This window comes from Labeo rohita, chromosome 10, assembly GCF_022985175.1.
Source record: "Labeo rohita strain BAU-BD-2019 chromosome 10, IGBB_LRoh.1.0, whole genome shotgun sequence".
Taxonomy (NCBI): domain Eukaryota; kingdom Metazoa; phylum Chordata; class Actinopteri; order Cypriniformes; family Cyprinidae; genus Labeo; species Labeo rohita.
In genome coordinates this window covers 4,651,273-4,673,365 of record NC_066878.1, presented here as the reverse complement: position 1 = coordinate 4,673,365, position 22,093 = coordinate 4,651,273, and the positions used below count along the sequence as shown (strand labels likewise).

At 35.2% G+C, this 22,093-nt stretch overlaps 1 protein-coding gene across 8 annotated transcripts in view; it reads left to right on the top strand.

The window, feature by feature from the left end:
- Positions 1–22,093, top strand: part of nbeaa (neurobeachin a) — a 162,573-nt gene that overhangs the window by 72,938 nt on the left and 67,542 nt on the right. For all 8 annotated transcript variants that reach the window (XM_051120760.1, XM_051120765.1, XM_051120763.1 and 5 more), the window contains exons 3-8: positions 1,803–1,903; positions 3,738–3,833; positions 5,853–5,974; positions 8,453–8,579; positions 14,048–14,167; positions 14,613–14,759. In XM_051120760.1, the coding sequence (XP_050976717.1) occupies positions 1,803–1,903; positions 3,738–3,833; positions 5,853–5,974; positions 8,453–8,579; positions 14,048–14,167; positions 14,613–14,759 (713 nt within the window). The remainder of the gene's footprint in view (positions 1–1,802; positions 1,904–3,737; positions 3,834–5,852; positions 5,975–8,452; positions 8,580–14,047; positions 14,168–14,612; positions 14,760–22,093) is intronic.

The window sequence follows — 22,093 nt, the reverse complement described above, 5'->3', positions numbered from 1 at the left end:
ATATATTAATACAATAATAAATAGTATAAATATCACAATAAAAGTAAATAAATTATTGTTATCATTATTATTATTATTATTATTATTAATAATAAACATTCTTTTAATAATTTAGTATTCAAACAAAAATGTAAAAATTATAATAAATAATTAAATGTCTATTTATTATTATTATTATTATTATTTCATTTTGTATATCAAATAGTACAAAAAACAGTATAAATATTACAATAAATATCTATTATTTGCATTATTTTTAATATTTTATTATTAAACATTACAATTTAAATATACAATAAATATAAATATAATATTATTGTTAGCATTATTACTAAATATTTTATTATTAAAAATAAAAAGTAAACATTATAATAAATATAAATAGTGCAATATATCAAGTTGTTGTTGTTATTGTTGATGTTTTCATTAACAGTATTTTATTATTATTTTTATAATGGTATTTATAATAAACATTATTGTATCATTTAAACATCATTTTTATTAAAAATGAAATATAATAAATATTATTATAAATATTAAATATTACAAATATTATCATCATCATCATTATTATCATTATTATTATTATTATTATTGATACACATTATTTTATTATTAATTTAAAAAATGAATAAATTAATAAAAAAATTATAATACTAATAATGCCATTTCTTACAGTATTGCAGCATCTTTTGGTGGTTTTGGTTGTATGTAAAATAGATGCCTTAAACTCTAGATTGTGTTCCGTCAGTTTGTGCGTCAGAATTAACATTTACCTAACAATTATGTGCACTGGTTTTAAGTTTATTGTTTTCCACAGTTCTGCTCCCTGTCCAGTAGTGTTTATGTCACGTTGTTGTAAATAAAGTATATGCCTATTCTGAGATACATACTGTAGCAGTGCAAACACCCCACATTTAGTCCTAGGCCTCCTGAATTCAAGGCACTTTGGTTCTGAACACATCCACTGTTTACACCAGTGTTTTCAGTTCAAATAATTCAGTTGAATAAAAACCCAATTCACCAAAGAGAACAGAATCCGTAATTTCTGTGGTAATCTTTGTTGTATCACATTCCCGTCCATATGTTCCAATCCTCTATGATTTGGCTCTGTTACGTTTCAGAAAAATAGGTTTCACTGTCTCACTAAACCCCTCATTGTGCATTCTGTGTCCAATATTTCTGTGTAATTACGATCAGTGGACCATGGCCGTCGTTTATTGCAGGGGTAATGTGTAAAATTGGCTCTGTGAGCACATTTGGGAGAAAGCTTCTCTCTTACCGTTCTTTAGACAGATCCGCGTGTTAGAAAATGCCGCTGCTAATCAGACTATTAGTTCTCATGCGCTTCCAGCTTCTGTCCATTTTTGACCAAATTTGTGGCCTTTGAGTGAATGGCGTGTAACTGGGTTATTTTGAAAATCAAATTACAATGATATTACGCCACGACAAACATCACTGCTGAGGGGTTGTTATTTTTCCCGAAATTAGATTATTTCACATCTCACGCAGCGCTTTAAAGAGCCTCTAAATTCATAACGCAGATGTTTCGCAAATTACATCAGCAGACGGTTTGACACCAAGCCATTACAGCCAATATGTGAATGAATAGACTTGCATTTCCATACGATCGGCTGTGATCCGATGACTAAAGGAGCCTCAGGAGAACATGCTGTAGATAATGTTCCAGCGGAAAGATAACGATTGGCTTCTTGCCCCAAGTGACATCATCCTCATGAGTCGGCACTTCTGTGCACCGATAATGCTGAGTCATTTTGTTCTCTTCTTTCTGTCTTCCTCAGATCTCTTAGTAGACATGCTGGGGGTTTTGGCCAGCTATAGCATCACAGTCAAGGAACTGAAGCTGTTGTTCAGCATGCTGAGGGGCGACGGAGGCGTGTGGGTGAGTTTTCTTGCATTGCAGACTCCTGCCCCTTTTCCACCGACTGGATGCTGTGGCTTCGGTGGCTGTTAAAAGATTAGTTCACTCCAAAATTAATGTTTCCTGAAAATGTACTCAACATTGTCATCCAAGATGTTCATGTCTTTCATTCTTCGGTTGAAAAGAAATGAATGTTTTTGAGTAAAACATTCCAGGATTTGCCTCCTTAGTGGACTTCAATGGGACCCAACAGGTTAAAAGTCCAAATTGTAGTTTCGATGCAGCTTTAAAGACCTCTACACAATCCCAGCTGAGGAATAAGGGTCTTATCAATCGAAACGAACCACCAACATTAAAGGGGTCATCGGATGCCCATTTTCCACAAGTTGATATGATTCTTTAGGGTCTTAATGAAAAGTCTATAATATACTTTGGTTAAAAATTCTCAGCACAAACTCTCAACACAACACCCTTTTTACCTTGCCAAAATCAGCTCTTCAAAAAATCATCTCATTCTGGTCGAGGCTGCTTTAAATGCAAATGAGCTCTGCTGGCCCCGCCCCTCTCTTCTCTCTGTGGAGAGACGAGCCTGTTTACTTTAGCCGCATTTAGCTGCTGCTAACTAGCACATTATTAGGAAAGACGATCGCAAAGATTCATTAAAAAAAAAAAACCTTATACTCACTTCTGCTGTAAGTGAAGCTGGATCATGAACGATTCACACGAACATAGACGGATATATGTAGATCGGGAGGCGCATTCCCTTCACAAACAAATGTAATCTACTGCATCTTCAGCAGCTCAGATGTCGGGAGTAAATGACGACCACTATAAAAATAACATTTAAAAAATTAAAAATATTCGTTGCTGTCAGCCACTTTAACTTTATAAATATGCAGTTTGAATATTAACACTGCACAGTGCTTACAAACAGGTAAATAAAAAAAACGTAATGATTAAATTAAAATGTATTGTGTTTTAACATTGATTTATATTTAATTTAGTGATCACTAGAGGGAGCCTGAGTACCACTAGTGGTACTCGTACCACACTTTGAAAACTGCTGCATTACGTAATCATGTTGGAAAGGTCACAAGTGACATAGACAAAGTATCGTCCCAGTGTTTACAAGGCAAACGTGCAAAGAAAGTCAAATGCCCTTTACAAAAAAGAGGGTACAACAACAATGATGGACGATTTTGCAATTGAATTGAGTTTTTCACCCTACCCTACCTTTTTAAACTGGATCTCAGCTGGGATCATGTAGAGCCTTTTGAGGCTGCATTTAATCTGCAATTTGGACCTTCAACCCATTGATCCCCACTGAAGTCCACTATATGGAGAAAAATCCTGGAATCCTGGAAAGAAAGACATGAACATCATGAATGACCTGGGGTGCATAAATCAGGAAATTATAATTAAGAAGTGAACTAATCCTTTAAAAACAAGCAGCTGCTAATGTCGGGGATAGGACTACTTCGAATGTTAAAATATGTTTTTGAAGCTCATAAAAATCTGCAGGTCATTAGCCAGACCTCCAACAAGCCCAGCCAATGATCTCCTGTCTGTCAGTCCTCCCCACATACGTCTCCGTTTGTGGTTTGCCATGTATCGATTTCAGCTGTGCTGCCGTGGTTAAGGCTGATGGACAGGTTATTGATTGGCTTAAGTAGTGGTTGTATTGTGGGGTCTTTGATATAGGTTACTATTAATAATAATTTATTTTTGACTCTCATGAACATCTGTTTTCAAAGTCTTCTCTTATTATAGAGAAGTTTCCTTTCATCCCTCTCTCTCAGTAATTAAAATGTCCTCTCTTAATTGTTCCCTTCCTCCATGTGTCCTGTGCCTATAGCCAAGACACGCCATTAAGCTCCTATCAGTGCTGAATCAGATGCCTCAGCGGCACGGCCCTGACACCTTCTTCAACTTCCCAGGACGCAGTGCGGCGGTGAGAATCTCGCAGATTTTTTCCAATAAAACACTTGCAGAATGAGTACAGATTTTATAGGTGTAAGCTAGTGCTGGACGATATACCTGTTCAGACACTAAACCAGATTGAATTACACACACAGTATGAATTTTTAAAAAAGTGGCATACTGGTACAAGTGAATAAGCAACGCAGACAGCTTTGTGAATTGAGAGGAGATCCCTGTTAACTGTATACATATCAGACTAACGGTTAGTGAACTATTAATAACACACAAGTAATTCGGTAAACGGTGGTTAACAAAAGCCAGAGACGCTGAAGAGGAGAAAATACTGTAGCAGGCAGAGCAAAAACTCACTTCACAATGCACAAAATATTGGAAGAAAAACCTAAAAACTGAATTGACCCTTTGCAAAAACCCGCCCTTCTTAGTTACTGTTGCTAGGTCTGACAAACAGTGCCTCTCTCACACTACACATAATGTCCTAACGCAGTGAAAAATACATTGCGGAGCAAAGAGGAAACTGACAGACAAGACAGAGTAGGTTACTTCTGGTATGAATCAGGTCTCAGCTTTAAAATGTTGTCATTTTTTAAGAAATTCAAACAATAAATAACATTTTGTGGCTCTTCAATGTGTCGAGACAGATCACCGATCGTCTTTTCTTATAATTACAGCAAGAAATAAACATGAATGGACATCAGAACATATTTTATTTAAACCGTAGAAAAAGATGTCAATACACGCTTTCAAGTTTAAACCCACCGAAACTAATCTACTCTCCTTTCTGATTTGTTTGTCGGACAAAATGCCGGATTTGGCATTATGATTGGTCAGATCACCTGTCAATCAAGCTGTTTGTGAAGGGTCAATTTGGGGTTTATATAAAAATATATTCTTAAAATTAACTGTATTCATAAACATTTATAAATCATTGTAATGCATTCTGTGTAATGCATATTTTTCGGGGCCGTTCGCATATGGTGTCTTTTGCATGCTCAAGTTTATTTCAAATGTAGACGCGTGCCAGCCACGCTCATAACGGAAGCGGCATGGTTTTTCCAGGCGCGCCTGCGTCACATCAAGAAAAAAAAACATTTAAACTTTTCAGAATGCCGCAAACACATCGCGGGACATGTGACAGCAACCAACCAATTAGCTTCATCCTTTCCCGTAACAACACTGAAACAACATTGAACAGCTGATCATAGCTGTACAGGGATAGCCATTTTTAAATAAATTTAGTAGCAGAGCTACAGCAAGCGTTTTTTAGTGCTGGAAATCCGTTTGTCCTTTGCTGAAACTTCCACGTCTTCACTGAAAGCCCAGGTCATGGTTGCTTAGCAACGGCAGACGCCACACGTTTTAGGTGCGACATGAGCAGCCCCTAATACAGTATTTAAGAGTGCAACGCTGCTTTGTTTACAGCTGTAACCAAGGAAACATTGTATTGCTGCTGTCCCATAAGCGCCACCTGCTGTCAAAGAAAGAATTTGCGTCTCATTTAGATTGTCTGCCCTTTTTGATTTGTTCAGATGTGTTTTATGTAGCATAATTTCACAAAGCTAAGGTCAGACCATTCTGTTTTTTCTTTAAATTTTGAAATTATACAATCTAATTTACATCAAAAACTGCTCATGCTACATGTAGTATGTGTGTTTGGATTGTGATTACAGTAATTGTGAATACAGTAGTTGTGCAAGTGTTTCATGAATTCTAATTCTGAACCACCCAGCACTAATGTGAGCATGAGACTATAGGTTTCCCATAGCCTTTCACTTTAGGGGCATAAATGTTTTTGTTTTATACAAACTGAGAGAGTTATTATCTCTAATTATCTTAAAATATTGTCTGTGGTAATCAACGCTCTGCCACAAGTGCAGTTATTAGAGCGCAAATTGCGGTATTAACCACTGTACCAAGGTCAAATTTGTACAAAATGGTCAGTTGATTATATATCAGCTCATTCTGCAAATATTGTTTGTGTGATTCTGCAAATGTGCAGCTGCTAATTTCCTTGTGTTTTGTCCCCCGGCAGGCCATTGCTTTGCCGCCCATTGCTAAGTGGCCTTACCAGAACGGATTCACTCTCAACACTTGGTTCCGTATGGACCCACTCAATAACATCAATGTAGACAAGGATAAACCATACTTATACTGGTGAGTATGATATGTGTGACACATTAAGGAAGTGCTGACCAGTCGTCAGTCATTAAAATGTAAATGCCAGGACTGATTTCAGAGCAGAAGCTCTGAGCGACCTAGACCAACACCTGTGAGCCTCAAGCTTCTCAGCGTGGTGGAAACACGGGAGATCTGTGCATATGAAATATTATATTACCATTTCTGTTTGAAGTGGTAAGTGTCTCTACAGGGCTGGCCCACAAGAAGAGACTGCTAATTTAGGAGTGATGAGCCCTGCCCTATTTTCCAGTTACCAAGAAAAGCTTGCTGTACCAGAGGGCAAACTAAATAAATTCGCAAAATTCCTAAATGTCATAGGAGATTCTCTAAAGAACCTCTGGTTGTTTTTTGAAAATAAACCAGTGTTGTAAACTGGAGATGCCTTGCAGAGTAGCCTTGAGGATCCTTGTTAGTTTTGACCTTTAATTGAATGTCAGTGCTATACTTTAATGCCGTATTCTACACTTCTGTACCATTTCACTTTTTAGTCTGGTTTTGATGTTAGTCAGGGTTTCTTGAACAAAAACACTCGTAATCCCCTTCAGGATACCCTGAAGGACCTACAGTACTTATGGAGTGCATGCAGTTCCCATTATGCTCGCTGTCATAAGAACAGATAGGATGATTTACTGTGATGAAGGTTCCAGACAAGTCCAGCAGAATGAGTTATTGGTATACATAGATGTAATTTCATTTTACATACCCATTTCCTGTAGCTCAACATGCCGCAAACTGTGCCAAGGTCACGAGTTGGATTCCCAGGAAAGAGACATACTGTAAATGTATGACTTGAATACACTGAATATATTGGCTTTAAAGGAGAAGTTTACTTCCAGAATAAAAAGGTACAAATAATTTACTCACACCCTTGTCATCCAAGATGTTCATGTCTTTCTTTCTTCAGTCATGAAGAAATTATGTTTCTTAAGGAAAACATTTCAGGATTTTTCTCCATATAGTGGACTTCTATGGTGGCCACGAGTTTAAATGCAGCTTCGAAGAGCTCTAAACTCAAATTTATATAAAGCAAATAAAGCTCAATTTATATACTTTTAACCTCAAATGCTCATCTTGTCTAGCTCTGCGACGCACTTGCGTAGTCTGTGTAATCCGGCTCAGTACAGTTAGAGTATGTCAAAACTCCCATCTCATTTTCCTCTCCAACTTCCAAATCACCCTACATCGCTGTTTTACCCTTTTTTTGTAAAGGCATTTGATCTTCTTTGCATGTTCACTTTGTAAACACTGGGTTGGTACTTCTGCAGCGACATAGGACTATTTTAAAGTTGGAGGAGGAAATGAGATGGAAATTTTTCAACATACCCTAACTGTATTGACCCGGATTGCACAGACTATGCATGTGCATCGCAGAGCTAGACAAGGCAAGCATTTGAGGTTAAAAAGCATATGAATTGTGAATTGTTTTAGAAAATACCCCATCATTTCGCTAGATAAGACCCTTCTTCCTCGGCTGGGATCATTTAGAACCCTTTGAAGCTGCATTTAAACTGTTTGGAATTTGGAAGTTCAGACTCATGGGCACCACAGAATTCCACTATATGGAGAGAAATCCTGAAATGTTTTCCTCGAAACATAACTTGTTTATGACTGAAGAAAGAAAGACATGAACATCTTGGATGACAAGGGGGTGAGTAAATTATCTGTAATACATATATATATTTTTTTATTATTTATTTATTTATTTTTATGACAGCACTAGTGATATGCTATAATAAATAAAATGAATAACTGCATGGCTGTAGCAGCAGTAATTTTGAAAGAAATGAATTTGCAGACATGTGGTTCTACAACATCACTTGTATCACCAGGAGGTCTTTTTGAATATCTGTAGCAGCAAATAATGCATATCCTCCATGTTGGGGTAGCAGTGGCTGCACACTATTGAGGGAGGAGAAGTTGAAGGTACAGATTACCACTTCAGAAGTCTGAGGGCCGCTGACCTCGCTTAAATCAGCATGTAATCCTGTTTCCCGTTTCTCTGTTGCCGTGATGAGCTCAGCATAGCATTATGTAGCCGTGTAGGCGCAGAGCGAGAGAAACAGCACCGCTTTGAGGCCCGACTGATAGCCAGTCACCTTATCGACAGCAGCCAGCGCTCCGAGCAATCTCCGCTGCCAATGACTCAGTCAGCCATGTTTGTTTTCCCGCCAAAAATAAAGCCTGACATTCTCCCTCCGTATTTTCAGGTTTCACATCTGACTATTAATTTTGCAGAAAACATGCTGAAATCAGATTGTACTGTAGCATGGCCTGAATAACAAAGCGTTTGAGTTATTTACGGCACGGAAACTAGAAGGTGAAATTGAAGATGGGGTGGGTTTTGTTAATTCATATTAAAAGAAATCTTGTGGAGTGGCAAGTGTATTTTCTGTCTCTTTTCTTTCTTTCTTTTTTTCCATAAAATCAGTTCTTTCTCTTTTGTCTGTCCCCTAGTTTTCGAACCAGCAAAGGGATTGGCTACTCAGCGCACTTTGTGGGAAACTGTTTAATTGTGACATCACTGAAATCGAAGGGGAAAGGCTTTCAACACTGTGTGAAGTATGACTTCCAGCCTAGGAAGGTAAGTTTTGACCTGTCTACACACATGCAGTAAGTCGATTAGAGTAACTAGAGTAGAGTGGAGAGTTCGACAGTGCTAATATATTGTCTTTTCTGTTATTAGTGACATCAAAATGACGTTTTTTTGTTAATTTAGGGGTTTGATTTTGAACTATTTGAGCTTTAGATCTTCAGGTAAATTTTGTTGAAGCCACATAGCTATGCATAAAAACCACGTTAAAACCTTAGAAACTGCATAGCAATCTCGAAATCTAGATTTCTTCTTTTTGTTAATTGTGTAATTTTATCTGCACATACTTGTTTATAATGACATAAAATATATTCACACTATTTAAATGCATGCTATTGATCTAACTGCGCATGATTCATGCTTGCATGTTTTTTTTTTTTTTTTTATCAAAATACCACTACTCGTTTATTTAGTAAAACAACATACTTCTCTGTAACTACTTAGAATTATATACGTGTATATAGGCGTTACAAGGTGACACTGCACAAAAGTTCAAGCAAAGCATGCTAACTATTCTGTCGTTGGCTGCACAGACAAATACAGAACACTGTTTAGAGTCCCAGCCTCAGAGGAGACAACTGAGAAATGGATTTGTTGATTTATTTACTGTATATTACGCTTCTGCCACACAGATCTAGTGTACACATGCAATTTCTTTCCCAGCTGTTTACCTTTGTAACTTGTGTGTTTTTGACAGTTTAAGTGCAATAAGACATGAAAGAGAACTTAGTTCAGTACTCACATGCCATGTGGCAGCCGCTTTCTGTGCGTGTTCTTTGGATATGTGCACTCAGAAATCCCTATATCAGAAGTTTAAAATAATATGGTTTAAAGCTCATGGTTTCAGCACGATAGACATGATAATCAAAACCAAACAGATGTTTTTATCAGAATATCTGAGGTACAAGCTGTAAAGGCACAGCCTTATTCTGGAAAAGGGGGCGGGGAGCAGCAGCTCATTTGGATTTAAAGAGCCATGCACGAAAACAACGTTATTTCTGCTTCCACTCAAAATAGGCATTTTCAAAATGATCTGTGGGGTATTTTGAGCTGAAACTTCAGACACATTTTAGGGACACCTAAGACTTGTATTACATATTGTAAAAAGGGGCATAATATGTCTCTTTAAAGGAACACTCCACTTTTTTTGAAAATAGGCTCATTTTCCAACTCCCCTAGAGTTAAACAGTTGAGTTTTTCCGTTTTCGAATCCATTCAGCCGATCTCCAGGACTGGCGGTAGCACTTTTAGCATAGCTTAGCATAGATCATTGAATCTGATTAGACCGTTAGCATCTCGCTCAAAAATGACCAAAGAGTTTCGATATTTTTCCTATTTAAAACTTGACTCTTCTGTAGTTACATTGTGTACGAAGACGGACAAAAAATGAAGAGTTGTGATTTTCTAGGTCAATATGGCTAGGAACTATATTCTAATTTCGGCGTAATATGTTAAAAGTGCTACCGCCAGACCGGAAGATCGGCTGAATGGATTCGACAACGATAAAACTCGACTGTTTGGACAATGAGCCTATTTTCAAAAAAAAAGTGGAGTGTTCCTTTAAAATGGTAATTTGGTATGAATTACTGTATATTGTTCTGTAAATTATTTCTCCATCTCTGAGAAGTGAATGAACAGGCTTCCTGCACCAGGGTCAGTGCCAAACAAGTTACCGTGATCGTTTTGGAAACCGAAACCGAACCCCCCAAGTGTGACCCCCCCCAGAAATATAAAAGCCCCCCCAGCACCAGCTCTGATCTGCACAGATATCTGGATGGGCCTCTAGAGGGCAGCAGCTGTGTTAAACCACACCTGTCTGTCTCTCTCCATTTGATGTGTCCACTGAGTCAGCCCCACTTGAAGCCCTTCTGACTTGTTTCTTTGTGCACAAAAGAAACAAAGGGAATTCCAGAGGGATTTATTCCCATAACACCTCGTTTCTTTTTAGCACTCGGGATCTGTCTATTTAGCGCTCTCTCTTTCTTCTTCTCTCTTTCTGTTTTTTTTTTTTTCTCTCACTCGGGAGTGGGCTGATACAGCAACATCTGGTTTTTGATAACTTGGCTCTTCTTATTGTCCCGGTGGGATGGATTCGGTTCAGTCGCATGCGTTGTTAAACGACAAATGAAAATAAGTTTGGCAAGGGATGTTCGAATGTGATACCTCATCCTGTCTGCTCGCAGAGGAGGATGACAAGGGAGGGTTGTGTGCCAATTAAAATGCAAGCTATACCCCTTCGCCCAGACACACACACACACACACAAGCTAGTGTGCAAAAATGTGTACTCGGCCTAACAATGAACTTCACAACTCACCTAATTAGCCAGCACTTTGTTCTGCTATTGAAACAGTGTGTGGTGGGACAAAAGGGCTGGATTTTAATCAAGCACTTTGTTAGCGACTCTTAGATTTATATTAAACTAACATAGATATTAAAGAAGGAAAGAAAAGAGCCAAAACAGGGGATCAGGGAGGATTGGAGATGTGAACAAAAAGAAATGTAATTGAATTGAACTGAGCTAAAAGATCCATCCAGAACTTAAATGGTGTAATTGTTATTGGTCAATGGAGACCAGCAGCTCAGAAGAAAAGTTCAGGAATGGAGGATTCCTCTAGGGCTGTGTTTCAAATGGCGTTTTTGGGAAATCCAAAGCCCCGTCTAGACGAAGATGACCCTTTCTTGCATTTATGTAAAATCTTAACTGGCATTAAAAGCTATGAAATCTCGGCTACGGGATGGATTTTCGGTCTAGCAGATTTTGGCTTATCCTTTTTCCCCCGCTGTCACCCCAGCTAATATCGCCTTACGTTTTAATAAGATGCTAGGAAGGTGGAGAGGATATTTGGGAAATTAGATCTTTTGAGAAAGTTCTCCCTAAATCTCCCAATTTCTGACGGGCCACACTAATTTCCAGAGCTCATCCGTATAGACTCCACCCTACAAGAGTTTGGTTATTTGTTTAAATTTCGGAGACACGGTTGACATTTTTACGTGATCCGTGTTGTCGCATTCCTCACTGGAACGCTTTCAAACGTCAGGGCTCTGATCTTTAATTCATATGCCAGAACAGCTTTTAGCGTTGCTGCCATCAAACAGAATGAGTCTGTTTCAGTATATTTAGCTCTCGGTTTAGAAGCATGTAATGAGATGATGTTTTATGTGCTTGATCTAAAAATTGAACCATTTTAATTTTGAGGTCGGGTCATTTCCGGCGAATTTTCTTGGTCCAGAGCTTGAAAGATTGGTTTAGTATTATTTAAGCTCTATATGTAGCATGCCATTAGTTACCACAGAAAATAAATTCCTTTGTCTTGTTGTGTTAACTATAATGCAGTGGACGTCAATGGGGCAAGATATTACTGAGGGATTTTCTTTTGTTAAAGTGCTTTGTATTGAATTTGCTTGTTTTTGCAAATAATTTAATTTTGTGGTAATTGATGCTGTCAAGTCAAGACTAGTGGATAATTTATCAATTTAATGTTGAATGCCAAATTATAGAAATCACGCAGTTGCACTGGGCAGGCTATAATATAAACTAATAATAAATAGATGAAAATAAGTAGGGTAAAAGACCAAATGGTTTTGCCTATTTATGTGCATACAAAATGAAATGTACCAAAGCAGAAGTTTTTCATGATGCATATTGACCCTTGTATCCGTGAACTTCTAAGTAAAAATGTCCAAATTATGAGCAATAACATAAGATCTGTGTGCTCTTAATTTGCAGTGCTGACAAAAAGTCTACATTGCAAGATATAAATTAAGTTAACTCATAATTTGTACCTCAAAAAGCTCATAACTGAGAATTATGTACTATAATTGTGCAATTCTGAGAAAAAAAATCTGAACTGCAAGATGTTAGCTTAAGTATGCAAGATATAAACCACAAGAAATACAGTCAGAATTGTGTGCTAGAAGTTTTATTTTTGCGCTTTTGCTACTTTATTATTCAGATTTGACAGTGGAGAGATGACAGGAAAGTTTTAGGTAGAGAGAGGGGAGTGGGATCAGCAAAGGACCTCGAGACGGGAATCGAACTCGGGTCGCCGTGAGCACAGTTGCGCTGTATGTGTCGGCGCACTAACCACAAGGCTATCGACACTAAAATATGCAATTTTAAGAAAAATGTCCAAATCAGAATTATGAGAAATAATGTCAGAATTGTGAGATACAAATTCAGAATTGTGAGATGTAAACACCCAAGATATAAAGTCAGAAATGTGAGATATAAACTGAGAATTGTGAGATACAAACTCAGAATTGTGAGCAGTAAAGCCAGAATTGAGAGATAAACTCAGAATTGTGAAAAATCAAGTCAGAGTAGTGAGATGTAATTTCAGAATTGTGACAAAGTCGGACTTGTGAAAATTATGAGAAATAAAGACATAATTGTGAGGTATAAACTTGGAATTGTGAAAAATAAAGCCACAATTATGACATAAACTCAAAATTGTGGAAAAATAAAACCAGAATAGTGAGATGTAAATTTAGAATTGTGAGAAATAAAGCAAGAATTGTGAAAATTATGAGAAATAAAGACAAAATTGTAAGATGTAAACTTGGAATTGTGAAAAATAAAGTCAGAATAGTGAGATGTAAATTCAGAATTGTGAAAAATAAAGACAGAATTGTCAGATATAAACTCAGAATTGTAAGATATAAAGCCAGAATTGAGAATTAAAACCAGAGTTGTAAGATATAAAGCCAGAATTTTGAAAGATATACTAAGAATTGTGAGTAAAAAAAGCCAGAATTGTGAAAACTATGAAAAATAAAGCCAGAATGGTCAGATATAAACAGAATTGTGAGAAAGAAAGGCAGAATTTGTAAGAGAGAAACTCAGAATTATGAGAAATAAAAACAGAAGTGTGAGTTATAAACTCAGAGTTGAGAAATAAAGCCAAAATTGTGAGATATAAACTCAGAATTGTGAGAAATAAAACCAGAATCGTGAGAGATAAACTCAGAATTGTGAGAAATAAAACCAAAATCATGATATATAAACTCAGAATTGAGAAATAAAACCAAAATCATGAGATATAAACTCAGAATTGTGAGCAATAAAGCCAGAATTGAGAGATAAACTCAGAATTGTGAGAAATAAAACCAAAATTGTGAGATATAAACTCAGAATTGTGATAAATAAAACAAAAATTGTGAGATATAAACTCAGAATTGTGATAAATAAAACAAAAATCGTGAGATATAAACTCGGAATTGTGAGAAATAAAGCCAGAATAGTGAGATTAAAAAGTCACAATTACAGTTTTTTATATATATATATATATATATATATATATATATATATTATTATTATTATTATTATTCTGTAATGTAAATTGGCTTCCATAAAGACAACTGTGTTTGCTACTGTACCTTTACGACTTTTACATATGCTTGGCTGAGTGAGTTGTGTGAATATTGAATACTCATTTCTACTTCCTGTCCTCTTCTACAGTGGTACATGATCAGCATAGTCCACATCTACAACCGTTGGAGGAATAGTGAGATCCGTTGCTATGTGAACGGCCAGCTGGTTTCCTACGGTGACATGGCATGGCACGTCAACACCAATGATGTAAGTGTTTGTGCTGCTAGCGGCTTTCCCACCTTTCCAGTGCTTTAAATTCTCATTTTTTTCATACACAGCCTCAAGAAACACATGACCATCCCAGCGTTGCCAAAATCAACTTCGTCAACATTTTTCCCTTCAACTTCGAAAAAATATTACACCTGTAGGGTCCAAATGATGGGCGATTAGATAGGGACTTGTCTCTGTGGATCAAAGTGATATAGATTAGCCATATCCTTTTTCCCTTAGGCAAACCTATATAGTACATTGCGTATAGACTAGCTAAAGTAATTAAGAACAAGATGACCAGAAGATAGCAAGTAAACATCTCCAGAGGGCTTTTTGAGAAAACTCTCAAGCCACTGGACTGATAAAAAGCTCCACTTTTGGTATCTTTCTTCTTTTTTTCCTTTATCTTGATTATCTTCTCTTCTTCTCTTTCTTCCTGCAGAGTTATGATAAATGTTTCCTGGGCTCTTCAGAGACTGCGGATGCTAACCGGGTGTTCTGTGGGCAGCTCGGAGCCGTCTACGTCTTCAGTGAGGCTCTGAACCCCGCACAGATCTTCGCCATTCATCAGCTCGGGCCTGGGTATAAGGTATAAACCCTGAGATCACTTTTGAGAGAGTCTGGATGGTCATTAGTTGTACAGGTATGGTGCTGTGCAGCCGTGGGATACTCCTCCACCTTTGCTGCTCGACTGTTGAAGTACAAAGTTGCTGTTTTGCGTTTGACTGGATACTTAGGGCCGTAATTACACTCTGTGCTGAGAACATTCAGATGGATTAGTTCTGAAACTGACAGGCGGTGTAAAATAAAAGCTCTCCTCTTCACTGTCTTCCGTCTACACAGGCACTTATTTTCTACAGTAGTGAATGTACTAAAATTAAACCTCTTAAAGGGATAGTTTACCCAGAAATGAAAATTCTCACCTTCATGTCGTTCCAAACCTGTAAGACCAACACAAATTAAAATATTTTTGATGAAATCCAAGAGCTTTCTGACCCTGCATAGACAGCAACGCAACTGACACATTCAAGGCCCAGAAAGGTAGTAAGGATATTGTTAAAATAGTCCATGTCACATCAGTGGTTCAACCGTAATGTTTTGAAGCTAGAATACTTTTTGTGCACAAAGAAAACAAAAATGATGACTTTATTTAACAAGTTCGATGTGTGTTAGAAAAGTCCTAGAAATTTGTACAATTTTCAAAAGTCATGTAAAAATCATGAACATTTCATCAAAGTTTTTCTAGTTTTACTCATAACTCTTTGTGAGTAGGGCAGTCATTAACGATTATTTTGGTAATCGAGCATTCAGTCAATTATTTTGACGATTAAAGTACTCTAAAGTACAAGCACTATTTTTTTTTTTTTGGTGGTAATAAAAATAGACCTAAGCAAACAATAGCCTTAAAAATTACTTGAAATACATATAATACAAATGAGTTAATAATTGTTATTTCAAATAAAATATCAAAAGCAAGTAATCATATGGTTTTATTGAAACAATATAATCATAACTTATGTACATTATGTATTAGGGATGTCACTAATGATTATTTTGGTAATTACATAATCAATCAATTATTCTGACAATCAATTAATCAAATTTAAAAAAAAAAGGTAGTAATAAAAATAAACCTAAGTACATATATAATAGCAACAAGGTAATAATAATTATTTCAAATAAACTATCAAAAGCAAGTAATCATATGGTTTAATTGAACAAAACTGTTAAAATACATAATGAGCTAACATATACACATTATAACAAATGACTGCAGAGGGCGCAAACAGCCTGACGATTGTTTTTACACTCCTGCGCATCCAGTGTTGGGGAATAACTAGTTACATGTAACGGAATTACATCATTTAATTACAAAATAAATGTAATTCTAATTTTTTAAAAAATAAATTACAGTTACTTTTGAAAATGTTAATGATTACAAAGGGGGGTTACATCTGAGTTTTATCCACACACACCCCACATGCAGATTTAATTGACATCTTTCATAAATTGTATTGACTGCTCTAAAATGAGACACCAGTGTTTCAGGAGTTTAGGACACAGAATAGGACACATGCTTATTCGATAACTGTTTTAATTCCTATTTGGGTTTATGCATATGCTTTATTTTTTAAGATGAAGTGTTTTTCTCCAAGTTAGATGCCAGTTTTTCCTGTCATAACTATGAAAACATTTGATTTCAAAACCAGTATCATAGCTATTAAACTATTTCTTGTTATGATTTTAAATCTGTATTTAACCTCAGAATTATCACAAAGTAAATAAGAGGTGTTAAGTCTGAATTTGTGGTAGCTGTGCTTTAAATTAAATTATTGCACAGCTTTGTGGAATGCTTGTTTCTGATTGGTCAGTCATTACATTCCGAAGTATGTTATTCCCCGATAACAACTGGTAAACGCTAATAACACAGACTCATCTGGGTAACAAGTCGGCACTATACGCTTGATAGTTTTTCTTGGTAGAAGCTTTGCGTTTGGTTAGCTAATAAAATATTAAAACTCAATTGAATATTATGTGTACAATTTCTTAATTCTGTCATCCTGGTATCGTGAACTCGCTCTCTTTTTTCATACAAACGCAGCTGCTGCCATTTTGTTTTGTACATTGTAATGGATTATAAGATAACTAACAAACTAGTACTGTAAGTACTAGTACTTAATTATTTATGTGGTGAAATGTTGTGTAATAAAAGTGGTATGACTGCACTATATCCCTTAAATGTCTGTCTAGTTTGAACTTGCCGCTTGCTAGCAACTGATTTCTTCATGGAAGCTTTGCGTTCAAATATTTCAACTCAGATCAGTGTTTCGTTTTTAATTATTTACTTTTGTGGCAATCAGCTGTGTAATAAGTGGGATAATGTTTGTGCAGCCAGTTGTTACTGCAAATTAAAGATGTATATTATCCCTTACTTATTCTAATCTTAATTCAAGTGATGAAGGATTTTGAAAGCCTGACAGTAATCAGTGTTAAGTGCTACTGTAAGGTTAACTCTGCCTGGTTTAAATGTTTCAAAATGATTAACAGTTCAAAATATTAGAAATTTAGAAAAGTAATCAGAAAGTAATCAAAAGTTACTTTAATAAAGTAATTAAAAAGTTACACTACTTATTATATTTTAAATAGGGTAATTTGTATTACTTTGCCAAAGTAACCTTCCCAACACTGCGCATCTAATCCTTGTTTAATATTGACTAAACAACATTTAATTCAAATGTCCACGTAATCTTTAAAATTTGGCCATTTCTTTATGGCAGAAATGCTACAGTCACTGTAAATTCTTGAATATGGGGACATTAAAGTGTGTAAACTCAAAGTGATGGTTTAAACTTTTTTTTTTTTTTTGAAATCATGTTGAACAGTTAGCATATTGAGAAAGATACTGATGTATTCTCCTGTGTTTGCGTGGGTGTATAAATGATTTACATTAGAAATATAATTAAATTGTGGATGTTGCGTTTCCAGATGAACATTATAATAAACCCAAACTCACAGCAATATGCAGAGATGGAGTTTGAGATGGTCCACACATGTAAATGATAACAGTTTGTGTGGAGCAGCATTTACTGTGAACAAAGCAGCTCCGAGATGCACGTACGTAACCTGCGTCACATACATTTATTTAATTGAATCGTACTGTTTGTGAATTCACAATAGTATTATGTTTTATTGTTATTTTTAAATGGGTTAAATATATCATGCAGCCTTGTAAAATGGACCGTGGAATGCGCCACTTACGGTATTTTGCCAGTTACTCAAGACGGGCAAAATGCAATCAAGGATTTTTTTAAATCAAGTATCACGTAAGAATTGATTAGAGGAATCGTGATAACCCTATTTATGAGTGTTATCTGTCGCCAGACTTTTAGAAAAGCCGTCATGAGTATGAACTAGAAAGCGAATGCGTTTTTAGCTTCCAGGTGCACTGATAAAAAGCTGTACATCCTGACTCTTGTGTTCCTTTCCAGTTTTCTGTGAGTAGTTCAGTGAACGGACATTGGGCGGTCCGTGTCTAAGACTGAGACAACCCTTCCTGAAACATGGGCCGTGCTAAAGTACTTTCTCATTACGCCGGCTCTGCATTTCCCTGACAGATCTGTTAATAACACCTGATGTTCCTCTCTCTTCTCTCTTTCCCGTTCATTAACCGGACTCTCACCTCTCAGACAGGCCCGTCTCGCGGGTCTGTACGCATGTGGGAGCTGATTGCTGCTTCTGCTTCGTGGACTGAAGTGTTTATGCCAAAGCAGCACTCGACACAGATGAACCCTTAAAAAATCTCAGTATAGAAACAAAGAGGAGAGGATAGATGAGTGATGTTAATCCCTGTCTGCTCTCTCTGGTTGACCAATTAATAGATTTTTCAGAGAAGAGCGTGGAGGGGAAATAAAAGCCGTCAAGTTTGATTTTTCTCCCTTAACTAAAAATAATCACCCGCTGAATTTTTCTCTTCAGCCATGCGCGAGGCTCTCTAATTTAAGTTAAGCTTGTGGGAAGCGTGCTGAGAGGGCTTGTTTACCGGGGTCAGATGATCTGACGATTATAAGCCGCTTTTGTTTACTTGAGTCAGATGATGTTGTTGAACATTACGGCTAAATGGACAGGTGATTAACCACATCTCTCAGCTCTCTGCATTGTTTTTTTGCATCAGGCAAAGCACAGCTTGTTTAGGCTGCTGCTTTATAAGACTAGACGATGTGTCTAATATTCACAGTGTATTTACCATGATTTTGCTGTTGATTGAAAATTAAGCAGCATGATATATATCACATATATAAATGTGCTTTTATTTGGTAAAGTTTAATAATTTAATATAAGTTAAGTTTTCTAACGGTTAGTCATTAGACTTATTTCACAATATTGGTTTTAATCAAGATGTTTTTATAGCCACTCTGCCTTAAACTTTAGTAGCAGAAAATGTGTTGGTCAGTTTGATTCATTTCTTTAAACAGTTTTAAACTTCATTTAAATCCTCACTTAAAAATGTACACTCAAGTCCCTTTTTGACAATTTTTATCTGAATAGTACATTTTAGTATTTTATTAAAAAACAATTATTTTTAAGTTTGCTTAGTAATATTTATTTGATTTATTTTTCTTTTTTAAATTAATGAATAATGAATAAGTCAAATGTATTGAATTAATACAAAACTTCAAAAGTGCACAAAAATCCCTGTGTAATATACAGTACCAGTCAAAAGTTTTTGAACAGTAAGATTTTTTTTTTTAAAGAATTATCTTCTGTTCACGAAATATTCTCTGATTCAAGAAACATTTATTGTTATTATTATTATTATTATTATTATTATTATTATTATTATTATTTAAAATAGCTGAGTACATTTTTTTTTCAAGATTCTCTGATTAATAGAAAGATCAGCATTTATCTGAAATAAAAAGCTTTTGTAACATTATACACTATACTATTCAAAAGCTTGGAGTCAGTACATTTTTTATTTATTTATTTATTTATTTTGTTTTTTGGAAAAGAAACAGTAGAAATGAATACTTCTATTTAGCAAGTATGCTTAAGATTGATAAAAAGTGATGATAAAGACATTTGTAATATTACAATTTCTATTTTAGATAAATGCTGTTCTTCTGAACTTTCTATTCATCAAAGAAACCTGAAAAAAAAACTACTCGCTTTGAATAAATTACCTTTTAAAATAAATAAATGTGTGTGTGTGTTTGTGTGTTTGTGTGTTTGTGTGTTTGTGTGTGTGTGTGTGTGTGTATATATATATATATATATATACACGGTATATATATATATATATATATATATACTGTTATTTTAAAAACAAATATTTAAACAAATAACAAGCAGGCTTGGTGAGCAGAAGAGAATTCTTTAAAAAAAAAGTGCATTTCATACATCTAAACATTTTAAGAGAATTATTTTGTTTTGTTTATTAATATTTGTTTCATATTTCATTAATCTTAAGATAAAAAAATATTAATAACAGTATTGTTATTTGTTATTGAAATGGAAAATGTGCCTTAAAAAAAAGACTTAAACTGTATTTTACTGTAGTTCTTTCATTAAAATGTGAATTTGAATTTAATTGGCAACAATGGTTGTTTAAAATGTATAAAAATATATTGAATATCATCATCATAAAAAAATGTAATTAATTAAAAAAAAACTGCAAAATATTTAGAGAATTTTAAATAATTATCATCCAGACATGCAGCCTTACAGCCCTGATTGTGATTACAGGGACAGGTTATGATTGTGATTAAAGATTATAAACCTGTTACATGTAACCAGGCTGAGTTCATTAGACAGTGTTTAGTGTCAAGTTAAACCAGGATAACAGAGACAGAAAGTCTCTTCATTAAATCTGAGAATTAAAAATGAAAGCATGTCATACTCTCCCCCTCTGTTTCTCTCTCTTGGCACAGAGAGTTAACTGCATCTGGATTATTGAGGGATTTTTAATTATTAATCCTTGTACCCACGTGGCTAAAAGTTCCTTGGCGCCTGATTGCAGCTCACTCCAACCATAGACGAAAAAATCAAGAGAGCAGAGAGTGTAGATTATTCATGGGCTGTGTGTGTTTGACGCTCTGATGCTCTGTCATGAAGATGCCTTCAAACAGAGACCTGATGTATGCAATGAATGTTTTACATTATTGATATTAAACTTAATGTGGATTTTTAATGCGAACATCTAGTACAGGTCTTGTATAGCCGCTGCTTTATTTTACTAGTCAACTAGCTAGTTACCTTATGTCTGTGCAGCATCAGCCGTTCCTCATGCAAATGAAGTCATGTGATTCACAGTTAGCCAACACAAGCCCTCATTAAGTGGTACAAAAACATTTTTGAAAGAAAAAACATTATTATGCTCACCTAGGCTATATTAATTTGATTAAAATTGTATAATTGTGAAATATTATTAGAATTTAAAATAATTGTGTTCTATTTCAGCATATTTTCAAATGTAATTTATTTCTTTGATGCAAAGCTGAATTTTCAGCATCATTAGAGTCACATGATCCTTCAGAAATAATTGTAATGTGCTGATTTGGAGCATATAAATGTGTTTACTGTCACTTTGGATCAATTTAATGCATTCTTGCTGAATGAAAGTATTAATTTCTTGAAAAAACTTAATTGAAAGCAATAAATGTTGCATATACTGGAAAAAATATGCAATATTACTGCCACATGGCATTATTGCATGTTCATTTAAACCTTTATTATGCAAAGGTGAAGTTTTAAGCAGTAGTATTCAACACTGTTGTCACATGACCTCAGTAGATTGCATGATGGAACAAACACCCTCTGGTGAAACAACCTTTGAGCAGCAAATCAGAATATTAGAATGATTTCTGAAGGATCATGACACTGAAGTAATGATGCTAAAAATTCAGCTTTGAAAATCACAGGAATAAATAACATTTTAAAATATATTCAAATAGAAAACAGTTATTTTAAATAGTAAAAACATTTCAAAATTGTACTATTTTGCTGTATTTTGGATCAAATAAATGCTTGCTGAGCAGAAAAGACTTCTTTAAAAAAAAAAAAAACATTAAAAATCGTACTGTTCAAAAACTTTTGATTGGTAGTATATTTCATACATCATAAATTTTTTAAGAGAAATATTTTGTTTTGTTTAATACTGTTTATTAACTCATATTTGATTAATCTTAAATAAGGTTAAAAAAAAATAAAATGAATAACATTACTGTTATTTCAGTGAATATAAATATAAGTGACTTCATATTATTTTTCCCTGTGAAAAATGTGCCTTAATCTGCAAAGCTGAATTTTCAGCATCATTAGTGTCACATCCTTCAGTAATCATTCTAATACACTGATTTGGAGCTTATAATTCTCTTCACTGTCACTTCGGATCAATTTGATGCATCCTTGCAGAATGAAAGTATT